The 15,402-nt window shown below is 39.5% G+C and overlaps 1 protein-coding gene across 1 annotated transcript in view; it reads left to right on the top strand.

Moving 5' to 3' along the window:
* Positions 1–15,402, top strand: part of itpr2 (inositol 1,4,5-trisphosphate receptor, type 2) — a 77,269-nt gene that overhangs the window by 27,664 nt on the left and 34,203 nt on the right. The window contains exons 21-37 of the mRNA XM_033968545.2: positions 8–155; positions 815–1,002; positions 1,432–1,534; positions 2,132–2,189; positions 2,265–2,430; positions 2,895–3,047; positions 3,213–3,299; positions 3,381–3,506; positions 3,574–3,696; positions 3,861–4,061; positions 4,485–4,736; positions 5,270–5,395; positions 6,078–6,206; positions 6,794–6,914; positions 7,251–7,432; positions 7,998–8,140; positions 8,696–8,804. Of these exons, the coding sequence (XP_033824436.1) occupies positions 8–155; positions 815–1,002; positions 1,432–1,534; positions 2,132–2,189; positions 2,265–2,430; positions 2,895–3,047; positions 3,213–3,299; positions 3,381–3,506; positions 3,574–3,696; positions 3,861–4,061; positions 4,485–4,736; positions 5,270–5,395; positions 6,078–6,206; positions 6,794–6,914; positions 7,251–7,432; positions 7,998–8,140; positions 8,696–8,804 (2,415 nt within the window). The remainder of the gene's footprint in view (positions 1–7; positions 156–814; positions 1,003–1,431; positions 1,535–2,131; positions 2,190–2,264; positions 2,431–2,894; positions 3,048–3,212; positions 3,300–3,380; positions 3,507–3,573; positions 3,697–3,860; positions 4,062–4,484; positions 4,737–5,269; positions 5,396–6,077; positions 6,207–6,793; positions 6,915–7,250; positions 7,433–7,997; positions 8,141–8,695; positions 8,805–15,402) is intronic.

Below are 15,402 nucleotides of genomic sequence, written 5' to 3'. Positions count from 1 at the left end.
CCCTTAGGTGGTCAACTTGGCCCGCAACTTGGTATACTTTGGCTTCTACAGTTTTAGTGAACTACTCCGTCTCACACGCACCCTGCTGGCAATATTGGATATTGTTCAGCACCCACTCACCTTCATGAACAAGCTCAACAAGGGCCCAGAGGCCGGTAGGAAGCTGTTCCTGCGCAGTTCAGAATATGTGCTATTTTTAAAGCTGCAATTCTAAATGTTCTACAATCTCATCTCCTCTCAGATTGACCAAATATGAAAGCATCTGTCTGCATTTTGTGATTCAGAGCAACAGATTCAAACATGCACAAAGTAACTTTTCTGGAGGCGAATCTGCCACCTGTTTGTCTCCAATGAGATGTTCTTGCCTTGCGTACAATGTTCCACAGTAGCATTAATGTATTTATCTCAATAGAGAAAATGCCAAGTTAGAGGTCAGATCATTGGAGCACAACAATGCAGGATTTTCAAGTGATTTATGAGCCTGTAACTGTCTAAATGCAAAATAGACATTAATACTGTACTATGGAACATACCCAGAGAAGGCAATAACATGCAAATGGCAAACCCTAAACCAGAAAAGTTACATAGTGAACCTTTAAGTCTATCGCCCTGAATCACAAATTAGACATGCCTCTATATTTTTGCCAAGTAGAGAGGATAGTATGGAAGTGTAATGCTATAGTGTGGAACATACCCAGGCAAGGAAATAACTTATCCAAGGAAATGTTGAAAAATGTATACCAACCCCTACTAGAAAAGTTATGTAGTGTACCTTTAAATGTGCCAAGCTTTCTGAATATGATTTTGTTTTAAGGCAACAATGTCCTGCGTACCATCCATGGAGTGGGAGAGATGATGACTCAGATGGTGATGAGCAGAGGGGTGCCACACAACCTTCCTGACTCCCCTCCCTCGCTCAGATATGCCAAGGGACATTTTCTACCTGACAGCGAAGACGTCATGGTCATGGACACCAAACTGAAGATTATAGAGATCCTTCAAGTAGGTTCATAATGGGGGTGCAAGATTACCGGTAATCGCAGTCGAGTGAAAATCGCAATTTAAACGGATGCAATCAGCAAATCTGCAATTTTTGAAGTAATGTTATTTCCTCCCCAAACAACAAAATATCCTGCATAACAACTGCTAACACACAAATATATGATTATAATAATAACAAAGGTGCTTAGGTTTTGGGATAGGACTTTCATTTGTTCCAGAGAGGCAATTGAAATGTAAAAAGTCCCATCACTTATTTGAATGAATATGTTTGTAGTTGATTAATTGAGAGGCATAGGTAACAGTGAGGTGTGAAATGCAGTGTTTCCTGATGCTTTAAGTTCATTACCATTTCTTTTGCACTCTAATTTCAAACCCTCTATTAATAATTACATTGTCATTAAAATTTTATATGTTTTTTTTTGTTTCAAGTTCATCTTAAGTGTTCGGCTGGACTACAGAATAACTTACTTGCTCTCAATTTACAAGAAAGAATTTGGAGAGAAGAACTTGTCAACAGAGAATTTGTTCATACGTAAGTCCTCATTCAATTAACAGGTTAGGTCATTTCAATAAAACATAGTTACCATGATTAGATTTAAGACTTTACTCAAAATGTTGCCTAGTATTTCCTAGTTTTAAAAGTGTATCATTTTACTTCCTGGTTGAACATGGGCAGCGGATATAACATAAGTAGACGTAATTCCATCAGTGTTACCTAGCAACTATAATGTTAACAATGGTCAAAACCTGTCATTTATTTTTATTAGTCTAATTATATTGATTGTGCAATTTAGACAATGCCGTTTTTTTGTTAAATGATGGTTTATACTATCAGAGAAATGCTTTGCTTGTGCGTAAATGGTCCCTGCATTTTAGTTAGGTATTTTCTGTGTTGATGGCGGCGCTACTTCCTGTGTTTTTGTACTTTTCTTCTGAACCTTTTTCAAACTGCCACTGCAACTGATGTAAAACTAAGATAAATATTTACTACTATGCCACTAAATCAAGTAATACATAAAAAAAACCAAAACATGAAAACCTGTCATATCCACTTTGAGTAATTCCATTAGGGTTTTTGCATTGATTTCTTATGTCACATTTACATATGTGATTCTTTTTATCGACACAGCGTCAGACCCAGACATAGATGAGATTGCCACGCGGGCTGAGTGCATGTTTGCTGGAAGGTAGGACCAAACATTTCACAAAGAAAATCAAACCTTTGTAATTTGCATTGATTCATTTGTTGTTTATCGTTTCAGCTCAGAAGTGTGTGCAGTGGAGTTAGATGACGAGGGGGGGCGGACATTTTTGCGAGTTTTAATTCATCTGATCATGCAAGATTACCCCCCGCTGGTGTCTGGTTCACTTCAGCTCATCTTCAAACACTTTAGCCAGAGAGCCGAGGTGCTGCAGGCCTTCAAACAGGTAGCGTCTCCACTGATATTCACAAACTCTAAGTATTCTGCCAGTGTGGATTAAGCTATTGTGTGGGTTAAAGGGGCACTAACTTTGTAACTTTTTAGTTATATTTTTATTGTTTTGGCTGGAAGGTTTCACAGTATACCTTTAAATTATTCTATCTTGTTTTTATTCAATTACAGGTGTTTTTGTTGTCAAAAATATCTTGAATATCTTACATTCCTACTATGTGACAGGTTTATGTCCCAAAGTAACTGACGGATTTACTTTGTAACCTTGTCATAATGTTGTGTCTGTAACATCCCTGCAGACCTGGAATTGTATTTGTTTCATTCAAACATGTTTGAGTTGTGCTGTATAATTTTGAGCAGCTAAAATTTGAGAAAAATGTTATTTGCTTTAATGTAGTTGTTCCTATAATGCCCTTATATGTTTGATTTCTGTCTCTCACTGGTGGTGTGGTTTTGCAGGTCCAGCTGTTGGTGTCAGAGCAGGACGTGGATAACTATAAACAGATCAAGACAGACCTGGATCAGCTGCGCCTGACGGTGGAGAAGTCTGAGCTGTGGGTGGAGAAGAGCGGAGAACTGGGGGTGCGGCCGGGCAAGGAGCAGAACATCGAGGTCAGATCATCTCACATGCTCTTGTCTGTTTGAGATGTGTGATGGTCAGACATGACACTTAACAGTTTCCACACATTAATTTGTGGATAATTTTAAGTGTTTTTTTTACTTACATTTGTCACACCTTTTATGCTTGTTTTAACGAGCCATTTTCTCCTCCAACAGGAAGTAGTTTTGAGTCCAGTGCAGGATGGAGACCATAAACCACAGATTGATGGCAACAAAGCAAACAACTACAACATTGTTAAAGAGGTGACATTCATATACCGTATGTCTTTACATATTTATAATGTTACATTTATAGAGTAAATATAATAAATGTGTCATGTGTAGATCCTTCTGCGTCTGAGTAAGCTGTGTTATCCCAGTAAGAAGAGCCGTGTGCAGCAGCAGAGACTTCTGAAGAACATGGGCGCCCACACGGTGGTGCTGGACCTGCTGCAGATCCCCTATGAGAAGGTGAGTCACTCATTTGCCCTTTATGACGCTGGTGTGTCTTTAATACTCTTTGGTTTGTTCTCCACAGACGGATGAGAAAATGAATGAGATCATGACGCTGGCTCACACATTCCTACAGAACTTCTGCCGAGGAAACCCTCAGAACCAAGTTCTGTTACATAAGCACTTGAACCTGTTCCTCACTCCAGGGGTGAGCAATAAGCCTGACTGAGGCCATTTATTGACACTAAATAAATGTCACTGCAATGAAAGAGTGCTGTGGAAGGGCTGCCATAGGACAAAATGACACAAAATATTCAAACATAATGTCTTTTACAGTTATTTCTTATAAGACGTCTTTTTTCAATCTCTCAGTTGCTGGAAGCGGAGACGATGCGCCATATCTTTATGAACAACTACCAGCTGTGTCATGAGATCAGTGACCGCGTCGTTCACCATTTTGTCCACTCCATTGAAACTCATGGACGACATGTTCAGTACCTCCGCTTTTTACAAACCATCGTCAGGGCTGACGGCAAGTTTGTGAAGAAATGCCAAGATAAAGTCATGACTGAGGTTAGAAAAGTCTTCCATCCTTTCATCTTATCCAAAAGCAGCATTTTACTCATTTAGCCCTGTCACAATAACAAATTTAGCAGTATTCTTAATTTACAATATTGTTTAAAAAACATCTGCAATAAATAAATAAATAGCAGAATGAACCATTTTTGTAGTTAGTTTGAATTTTTGAGTCATAGTCAAGTTATTTATTCAACCCTCTACAGCTGAAACCTTATTGTAGTGCATAAAAATAACAAAAGATTCCCACCAGTACAAAGAAAAAGTACCCACGATAAATATTGACCCTCAAAAATGATTGCTCCATTATTGTACTGAACGATAAGTCGATATAGTAATGAGTCATGACAGGCCTAGTCACGTTGTGCATATTATTAAATCCTTTATTATTCCCTGATGCCTTCTCTCCTGGATTCACAGTTGGTAAATGGAGGCGAGGACGTGCTGGTCTTCTATAACGACCGCTCATCCTTCCCGGTGCTGCTCCAGATGATGGGATCTGAGCGGGAGCGTGGAGATGAGGATGGAGCATTGGCCTATCACATGACCCTGGTGGAGCTGCTCGCCGGCTGCACCGAGGGCAAAAATGTCTACACTGAGCTCAAATGCCACTCCCTGCTGCCTCTGGATGATATCGTCAAAGTGGTTACAGATTGCCAGTGCATTCCAGAGGTATCTTTATTGCTTATTTTGAGTCAGTATTTATCAGTGTTGTATTGTATCGGATCATTTAGATATGTTACAAAGTCTACTAGGGCTATAAAATACATCTCAGTTGAATCAAAATCACAGTTTGAATGATTGTAATTAGCAAATCACAAAGACTGCAATTATTTAAGCAAAACTGATTTAGTCTTATTCTATATAAAACGTGTAACCCTGTGGTTTAGATCTATACAGACATGTTCTGAAATGTGTTAGTTTTAACTTTTATGTTTAAGTTTTAAAATGGGACGTTTGAACAGAATCCTACTACAAAAACATGGCAAATGTAATCACATGCTTGGCAGAATTGCAATAAGACATTTTTCCAAACTCGTGCATCCCTGAAGTCCACTAACGAGCTATATAAATTGCACCACATTGTCAGAATATTTACTACTAAGTAATTTGCCTCTAAATTTAACACCACAAGTTTATATTTCTGTCATGTCCTTTGAAACCTTGCAACTGAACAAGCTTCTTTCTCATGTGTTTTTTACCAGGTGAAAACTGCATATGTGAATTTTGTCAATCACTGTTATGTGGACACCGAAGTAGAAATGAAGGAGATCTATACGTCCAATCACATCTGGAAACTGTTCGACAACTTCCTGGTGGACATCGCCAGTGTAAGGCTCTGTCACATTCACATGTACAGGATGAACTTGTCCAAAAATGATGAGGCAGAGTATTTGTCAGAATATATAAAACTCTCCCTGCTGCCAAGTTAAAATAGTTCACTGTGCATGGATGATAGTGCAGATACAATGTCCTCTGCTAATACTGGTACTGCAGACCAAATCTATGGTGATACAGGCAACTTTTGGTGCACTCTGACTCTAACGTCAAACCACCTGGTCAAGGCTGGTGTTGTCAGATCTCAGAGGCTAAATAGGGTTGGATCTGGTTAGAAAGGGACACCAGTGGGAATACCAGGTGTCACAGTGGGGTAGCAGGGCTCTAATGACTTCTGTTGTTGTGTCCTTGGGCAAGAAACTTCATTCACATTTCCTAGTATGAATGTGGTGAGTGATTGGTGGCCATTGTTTTTGGCGCACATAAACATGGTGACCACTTACACCTGTTTACTGTTATTTTATTAGCCAGATATCAACCTTTTAAATCATTAACATTCATTTATTTATGCATTTGACTGGGACAGTGCATGTTAATGGAAAGATATAATTTCGCATAAATGAAAACCGGGTTAGAGCCAAGGCTAATTTCTATTTGTTGTCCCAAGTATTGTCAATATTACTGTATGTTCTGTGTGCGTGGGTGATGTGCGCTGACGTTTCCCTGTCGCTCCAGGTTTGCAACAGCACCACAGACCGTAACCATGCCGATCAGGCTCTGGAGAAGTATGTGACAGAGACAGTGATGGCCATTGTCAAGGGTTTCTTCAGCTCACCTTTTTCTGTCAACCACTCCAACCTACAGGTATTGTTCCTCCTCTGACTAGCAACTGAAATGTGCAGCAACCCAAATTCACCACATCCAAGTTCACTGTGAAAGTATTTGACAGTAGCTACACCTTCACCTGATATTGTCACATTGTTGACATCTATGCTCGGCTCAGATGTTAAGACATCTTACTAAATGTTAAAGATGCACTATGTAACTTTCCTGATGGATGATACAGCCACCTGCTTATCTCCATGGAGATGTTTTTGCTTTGCTTAGAATGCTGAACTGCAATGCATTAAACTTGCCTATTTCCATGGAGACAAGCAGGTGAGGACACCGGACCAAGTTACAGGTCAGATCTGTGAAGAGATGACCGCACTCATAATAAGAATGCTTTTGCGCTATTTTGAGTTTAAAAACAATCCTGTGCTTAATGACGTATTTTGGAACACTCCCGGAAAAGCAATAACCCTTCCTTGGAGAAAAGCAGGTAGCAGCATACCCCCCCACCAGAAAAAGTTATGCACCTTCAATCAGATGTAATGTTGAATATTTACCACTTGGATTATACATTTTCTTTCTGTTATTGCCATTTTAACAACAGCAACTTGTTTTTGTAGACAAACCAGTCAGTCTTTATTAAGCTGCTCCAGTCTGCGTTCCGACTCTACAACTGCACCTGGATCATCTCAGCTCAGAAGACAAACATTGAGAGCTGTATCAAAACACTAGCAGATGTTGGTAAGTGCTATGCCTCCAATTGAATTACTGTGTTATAATTAGAGTTTGATTTTAGTATAGTGACACCAAGATTTCAGGACTAAGGAATACACTCAATACTCGATACCGATTATAGTACAACAATTACAGCAAGTACAACAAGTACTTTCTTTATCTTAGCAGGAGGTCTAATATTCATTCTGATAAATCTCAGTATTGATACTTGCTAAAATGAAATCTAGTTTTGGTATTAGTTTTCAAAAAGTATCGATAATTATCTGATTTTTAATACTTTTGACAATTCTAGTTATAATATTTAAACTTATATTTCATTCACTGTATATTAATTGTCTTCAGCTAAGGCACGGGCTATAGCAATTCCAGTGGACTTGGACAGCCAGGTCAATACCCTGTCCCTGAAGGTTCACACCACCATGGTGCACCGAGCAGCCAAAGACTGGAGGATATCTGCTCGAAATCGCCCCCGTAAAGAACCCTTGGGCGGCCCTGACTATAGAAACATCATTGAAAAACTTCAGGTATACTCAATTATTATGTTTCTATCAAATCTTCTGTTCATTTTGTTAACTGGTTTAAGAATATGCATTTTTACTGTGAGTGGGAAAGCTGTAACTTGACCTGGTGGCGCTTCCTGCTTGTCTCCTTAGAGATGTTGGTTTGCCTAGAATGTTCCACAGTATGACTTCACATTTATCTATCTTCATTGAAACAAGCATGTGACACCATCTGGCCAAGTTACAGCTCAGATCTGTAAAGAGGTGAGAAGTATAGGTTTTTATGAGGCAGTTTTCTGTGTTAGCTATGCTGTATTTTATGACATAAACATAAAACATAAAGTACAAAAAACATATGGGTACATTGGTTTATTGTTTTATTGTTAATGTGTATGATGCCTCAATATATCACCGAACAGTCGTATTTAAGCAATATACATTCTACCTGCTCCACATCTCTATTAAATGTCATAGGCCTATTATACATCAACTGAAACCACACTGGAGTCTAAAGAGCCTCAAAATCCCTGTCCATGAATCCCAAATGTCTCACAGTGGTTGTATTAAACCATGTGTTGTGTGTGTTCAGGGTGTAGTGTCGTGTCTGGAGGAGCAATTCAGTCCGAAGGTCCAGGCTGAATTCTCAGTTCTGGTGGACGTACTGCACAGCCCTGAGCTGCTGTTCCCTGAGCCGGCTCGAGTCCGCTGTGAGAGCGGAGCCTTCATGTCCAAGTAAGACACACCACCATCCAACAGCAAAATATGATCTGAAATGCAGTCTGTCTTTATTGTCTTTATACCTTTGAGTAAATGTTGACACAAAAAAGGAAAATGAATTTTATTTTTACCTGCTCCAGGAGAGCCATTCAGGATAAATAACTACTTCAATGCACTCTCACCCAAAATGGCTCTTTGGAAGTCCTCAGTATCAGAAAGTTAAAGTAACGTTACTATACTTGTACTTACATATATACATTGCAGTGCACGCCATAATATAGTTCTGCACCAATCATTTCTAAGAATAATATGGCGACAGTGGTTAAGTGGATAGAGTGCTCAGCTACATGAATGTCTGTGGTTCAGTCTCGATTCATGTTTACTGTTGTTGTGTCCTTGTGCAAGACACTTCACCTGCCTTGTCTCTAGTGTTGAAGTACACTGATGTATGAATGAGAGTGTGTTTATGAGAGCAGATGGGGAACGACGGAAGGAAATTAGCTATGTGTTAATTAGTCATATAACCTCTACTCAGCAGTCTGTACATTGTTTTCTCCCATCTTTTTTCAGGCTGATCAAACACACCAAGACACTGATGGAAAAAGAAGAGAAGTTGTGCATAAAGGTGCTGCAGACGCTGAGGGAGATGCTGGACAAAAAGGAGCTCTTCCAAGAGTCTGTGAGTTTGTCCTACACTAATATCACACTAATATACCACACTATTATACCACACCAGTACACCAGCCCTTTTTCATGAAATCCAACCTGCTGTGTATTAAAAGCTGTGTCTAAACCCCCGTATTCCAGTTGTCGCATCAGCATTGCTGTAGCCATTGTTCCTCACAGGTCTGTCGGCCCAGAGCCCAGACTGCCTCATCACTATGCTGTGGGCCTCTCAGTGTTACATAAGGCAGTGAGGCACTTGAGGACACTCACACTGAGAGAGAGAATAGGAGGAAGAAAGGAAGAGAGGGAAGGAGCAGGAGGAGGAGGACTGGGGGAGCACACCGAACAAACAAATCAATACTGCAGCAGAGAGGGGGGCACAGGCTGTCTCCTGCACCCCCTCACTCGCAGCCCGCAGAGTGACTGACATGAAGGGCCAGTGGGTAGTGTGCGGTGACTGAGGGCACATGTTTGTGCACTCCAGGTGCTGGGAGGGTGAGCCTGTGGGGCAAAGAAGTCTTGTGGAAAGTTTTGGCGAGTTGACTCCAGCTGTGTGTCAGAGGAGGTGATATAAATATACTTGGTATGCAGTTCACACATTATGTGCTGTTCAATAGCTCAACCATGAGACTATTATTTCTACACATTTTTAAATAAACCGGAGCTGTAGACTCCACAACCAAAAGTTTTCTGTTTGCATCATTCAACAAATGAGGTGCAAATGATCCAACAGATGTGTGATTCAACATTAGAGGAGTTCAAAGTTGAAAAGCGTGTTGTTTGAAAGAGGCTCTGCAGACAGCAGCTCACGATATGTGAGACGTGGGTGTGTAGGTGTAGGAGAGTGTCTGGTTTGTCTGTGTGGCCTGTGTCATATCTGCGTAGCCCTGAGCGTGGAGCTGCTGCCTCACTGCTCACTAGAGCTGGAGCTAAGCGCTGATGGAAATAATGAGGGAGGAAGCGGCAGACAGTGACAGCATCGGCAGCAGAGGTTGGTGGCTCCCCTGGGGTGCAGCGAGTGGGCGGAGTGAGGGGGGGGGCCATGTGAGGAGACATGTGAGCACCGCCACGGCAGGGCGAGGGATTGGAGAGGAGCGAGTCTGCTCAGTGCATGAGAGAAGGGCAGGGGGTGCGCTTACGTAACAGGCTGCAGTGGCTGAGCCAGCCGCACGTGGACCATCACGTTCTCTCTCTCTCTCTGTAAGCTCTGTGTCTCTCGCCCGTCCACAGCCCCTCCTCTGCTTTGTCTCGCTCTGTCACACACTGCCTCTCTCTCTCCTCTGAGCAAGCACTCAGCCTTGGTCGGGGTTTGGCTGGGTCATGCCAGGAACTTTACTCATACTGTAAATGAAAGAAAACAGTGCCAACTTCAACTAGAATCACAAGTGAAGATTGCTTTACATAGTAATGTTTGTGTTTGCTTTAACTTTCTGTTAGGATAATGCACTACAATGTAAAAAAAAAGAAAAAAAAAGATTATACTTTTTCACTTATACTAAAAGGTGTGTATTAATATGTATGTTAGCTAAGAATATATTTTAGATACATTTCAATATTGTAAGATATCACTGTATTCACAGCAATAATAAAACATGTATTGCTTAGCTTAAGGTGGTTTCATATAACATTTAATTATTCCGACTTTTATACAAAACATGGTTATGTAATCTTCCTCACTTTCCCTGCCTTTTTCACACTCTCCTCATGCGCACCACCATGTCTGTCTATCTCTTGCTTGGTCCTGTCTCTTCTATTTCTCTCTCCTTTCCAACTTTCACACCACCTGCCCCAAGCAAAGCAGATTTACAGATTAGCACCCTCTCGATACTAAGCGCCTCACATGCACGCATGTAGACAGGGGTATTGCTCATATGCTGTATTCAGACACACATGTTGGGTTTTCATGCTTCTTGGGGACATTGATTTACATTTCCTGGAGACTGATCCTTAATCATAGTCACTACTTGCCTAACCTCAACCTAAGCTTTAACTTATTTCAACCCATATGTAAAATTTAAATCATGGTGTTGCACTAACAATAAAGGATTCAGATCATGTGGTCCTGATTTTTGTCCCCATAAAGAAGGCACATCCTCATTTGAGTGTGTACAGATTATAGTCCCCACAGTGTAATACTAGCACGCACATGCACAGACAGACCGGTTTCTTCCAGTGAAGCCAGCCACATAGACAAACTATCAACTTCACAGACATCTAATAGTATTATAGAGTCATTTAATTAAGCTTTAAATTGACTTGAACAGCTTTTTATTCACTAATCTCCACTCGATTTAGAAATCCACCTTTGAGTTATATGCATCTTCTCTTTTCCTCTTTGGCTCTCTCCGGTCAGGTGTTCAAATGGTATATGTTGGTTCCCATGACAACACTGTATAAGCACATGTTTGTCTGTCTGGCTAGCCTCCGACTGGCTTTGTACGTTTTATGTATTGTGTGCAATATATAGTGCTACCTATAAACTGTATGATTTTTACCATCTTAAAAATGTGAAAAACAGAACTAGGCCTACTTTATTTAATTATTTTTATTATTATGCACTCCAAGCATCCTCATTATTCACCGTGATGAGTTTATAAGTGCCTTTCACAACTTTAAGAACCAAAGTGGAGTTTTGCCATTACAGAAATGCGTGCAGCAGCTAGCATGCTAACATTGCACTTCCTGATTATCAGACGTTGAAATTATTATCTTTATCAAGATAATACAAATAATATACACGTTATTTTTTTCTGAGATATCACACACATATGTAACCAGTTGTAGACATATAAATAAAAGCTAATTTTAAACTAGTGCAAAGCTATTTATGGATTATTGGTGTGAATTATTGACGTATTGGAAGTCACGTAGCTCATGCAGTAATCAATACCTGGATTGTGGTGGTCTACAGATGTTAGGCACAGTTACAGTGCGTTATTTGGATGGGCGAGTATGTGAGTGAGATCATTCATGCTGTCTGGGCCACATGACATGCAACAGGATGGATTACATTTGAGTGAGACCGACCAGTTGTAATTTTTGGGTTTTGCTGATGTCATAAGGCAGTGGTTCCCAATCTTTTTTGTCTCAAGTACACACTAAAACAGGTGCTAGGGAAATCAATGTGTTAACTCTACTGTAATGAGATTTATTACAATTATATTTATCTTGTTTTTTTTGTTTGTTTTGTTTTTATATTTATATACAATGGTTTCTTAAGGATGTAAACAATTATACAAAGAGCATGTCTATATTCAAACTCTTAATCTTGTTTTTTTAGAATAGCCCAGTAACAATAATCTGATTATAATTTCGTCATTCAATCAGAAAAAAATAAATAAATTCCCACCTAATATTGATTAGTCACAATATGTTGTCCTGTTAAAATAAACAGGCTGTCAGTCAGTGCTCAAAATAAAAACAATTGCTATGGCGACCTGTCCTAATCAATTCCTTCAGTTCAGACTTTGGAGGAATTAACAATTGCAAGAAAAATATATTATCTTTTAAGTGATATAATAATATATTTTTTATAATATGTCCTCAAAATGTTGCTTTTTAAAAAGAAAGCTGAAACCCATGAATAGACCTCTCATTTAAAAAAAGAAGCATTTCACTGGTAATTTGAAAAAAAATTGATAAAAATTGATTGACAAAATTGATTGTTGTTCTAAAAATAGCCAGTTTAGGTGAATGTGTTGGCCAGCCAGAATGTTGTATTGTTAGTTCTACATCGGCGGACATGCATAGGTTACTATTGTCTGTGCTTTAAATCCTCTAGTGAGTTACCTAATGTTACCAAGGCAACCTATTGGGTTCATTGTGTAGACGAGAATAATTACCTTCAAACGCAAACGGACAAATATGGCATAATGGTATTGAAGAAAAAGGCATTTTAAAAGAAAAGGAGCATTATGTAACTTTTCTGGCTGGGGGTCTGCCATCTGCTTCATGACATGTTCCACTGAATGTCATTACGCTTCAGTTACAGGTGTTTAAAAATACATCAAAGCCCATGCATTATTACAGGTTAACTTGTAACTTGTAATAGAGATACATTTAATGACGTACCGTGGAACATTCAGGGCATAGCGTTACACATCTCCACTTAGACAAGCAGATGGACACCAGCAAAGTTACATAGGCAGCGACTGATAACTTGGCATGCACAGTCTATTTTAAGAATTGCCTGTTTTATTTTGCCCTAACAAACATTATTAGTGAATCACACGTAACAGTTGCAGCCTGGATGTCCCATTGCTAACAGTTGGCCCTTTGCTCAGTGCTTGTTTACCAGTCTTGTATTTAACTGAAGGAGTCGTGGAAATTGCTCTCACATGAAGTCTTAATTTGTTTTGCCGATGCGCTTGTTGACTCAAACCATTTTATTTGCTGTAAAATTCCATCTTAAAAACTCGACATGTGATGACGGCTTGAAAGACCTAGGTACAGGCAGCTGAGATTTGTTAATGTGCTCTGCTGCAGACACTATGCTAACTTATATAGAGTAATACAATGCATCATCTCAGTGCATTCAAGACGTATGTTGGTGTCAAACATGGTGGAATATTGTTATCTATATGCCGCAGAGCAAGCCCCACAAATTCACAAATGCAAAAGGGACTAGGGACCCCAAAGTATTATTGTGTGTATCAAATTGTGCTTCTTCACAGCAGGATAAGTTTGTTTTCTATGAATATATACTGGGACAAAATAAAGTCACAAACAATATGTCAAATAAACCAAATGATTTTGCAACTAGCCCGGGCCATAACTCATAAACCCCACGTCAAAGTCCTATGGTATAGATCAGTGCAAGTACTCACACCAAATACTATTTCACACAAAAATAAATGAGGAGTGGTGTCTGGTGTCTGGGTGTGTTTAGCACAGTTTAATTCTGATTTAGACTTGGTTTGGTCCAGTTCTACTCCTGGTTTAGGTTTAGTCCTGGTGTAGTCAGATTTGAACTGATTTGAATAAATTTGAACTAAACCAAGTCACTCTGAACGTGGACTAACCCACATGGGGAGAAAAATGTGAACATAATTTTGCAACCGTACCACATTTCGAGAAACGCTGTCATAGATCCAGAAACTGAACATTACTAATCGGATTTTAACTAACTTGTTTTCCAGTAAATACGAAAACATTTATCTCAAGAACTTCTTATTAGATAATGTTTTTTTTTTTTCATACTGATTACACATGTGACAAAGAAATGGCTAATATCAAAGCAAGTTTGCACCCATTAGTGAGTATTTGTATATCTGAAATTGAGTGATTGTGTGTGTAAATAAATTGTTTTGCTTGTGCATTTGTGTGTGTGGACTGAATGTTTTTAGAAATGTCGTATTTGAGGGGTGAGATGTGTTGTATTAGATGTATGTATGTATCAGCCTGTCCAGGGACTACAGGTGGTAATTAGTATTTTAGCTATAACGTGGCACCATACATCTTTCCTGTTTTTTAAAGTCATTGTAATGTTGTGCACTGTCCCTGTCCAAATAAAAGCGTACTATACCACACCATACCATTTACCCACTTAATTTGAGGATCATGTGAAAGTGACAACAGAACTAGCTGATACTTCGCCGCACTGCATTGACTTAAGCTGGATGTGATGGTCAGCTCCAGTGTTACTTGGTCTTTGGGGGAAAGTGGCTGTCCGCTGTCCGCTGAGCTCTTTCAGGTTTAGTGCAGGACTGACAGGACAGCTAATAGACTCCCCTGATGTGAACCTGTTTTTGGCTTAGCTCCTTCCCCCTCTGTTTCAGTCTTCAATGACCTTGTGTAAACCCAAGTTGAAACTCCTCTTCTCCAGACATAGTTTGGTTCTCATTTTCCCCTGTCTCATTAATGGAAATATATGCTAAATTAACCTCTGTATACATTTTAGTTTGCACCTTAAAGCCATGATTTTTATTTTTTTCTCTTTATACACGTCTAAGTTGTTCACTGGGCTGTCCTATCCATGGGTTCTGGGTTTCAGAATAGTTACCATAGTGATTAACAATTTAAAAGAAAACATTAAATCTCTTTTGAATGAGAAAATAATGCTGCGTATAACAAGAAACTAAAACCCCTTTATTTATTTTGTGTCCTTAAGCCTCCACTTCATTCTAGTGCTTTATTTTCCATCACTCTTTCACTGCTTTCTATCTGTCTTTTGCTGCTCATTTTTCTTTTCAAAATCATTTCTCTGCACTGTTTCCAGTAGAGAGCATCAAATATCAATCCAAGCATTCAGCTGGAAAGTAAAACACTAAGGGCAAACTTCTATACATTATTTTAAAGATCTACCATGAAACTTTTCTGGTGGAGGGTTGGCCATCTGCTCGTCTCCATGGATATGCTGTTGCTTTGTATGAATGTTTTTGCAGTATGGCACTTAACCAGCCTAATTCCATGGAGACGAGCAGGTGGCTCACCAGGCCAAGTTACAGGTCAGGTCTGTGGAGAGGTGAGCCTTGGTAAGGTGTTTTCACCTATAAAAACACCTGTAATTGAAATTCAAGACAGACAAGGTTAATGCCATGCTGGGGAACATTCCAGACAAAACAATAACATCTCCATAGAGGAAGTCCTGCTATTGTGATTTTGCGCAGTTC

The sequence above is a fragment of the Periophthalmus magnuspinnatus genome, chromosome 6 (genome assembly GCF_009829125.3).
Source record: "Periophthalmus magnuspinnatus isolate fPerMag1 chromosome 6, fPerMag1.2.pri, whole genome shotgun sequence".
Taxonomy (NCBI): domain Eukaryota; kingdom Metazoa; phylum Chordata; class Actinopteri; order Gobiiformes; family Gobiidae; genus Periophthalmus; species Periophthalmus magnuspinnatus.
This window is presented reverse-complemented; position numbering and strand designations above follow the sequence as displayed.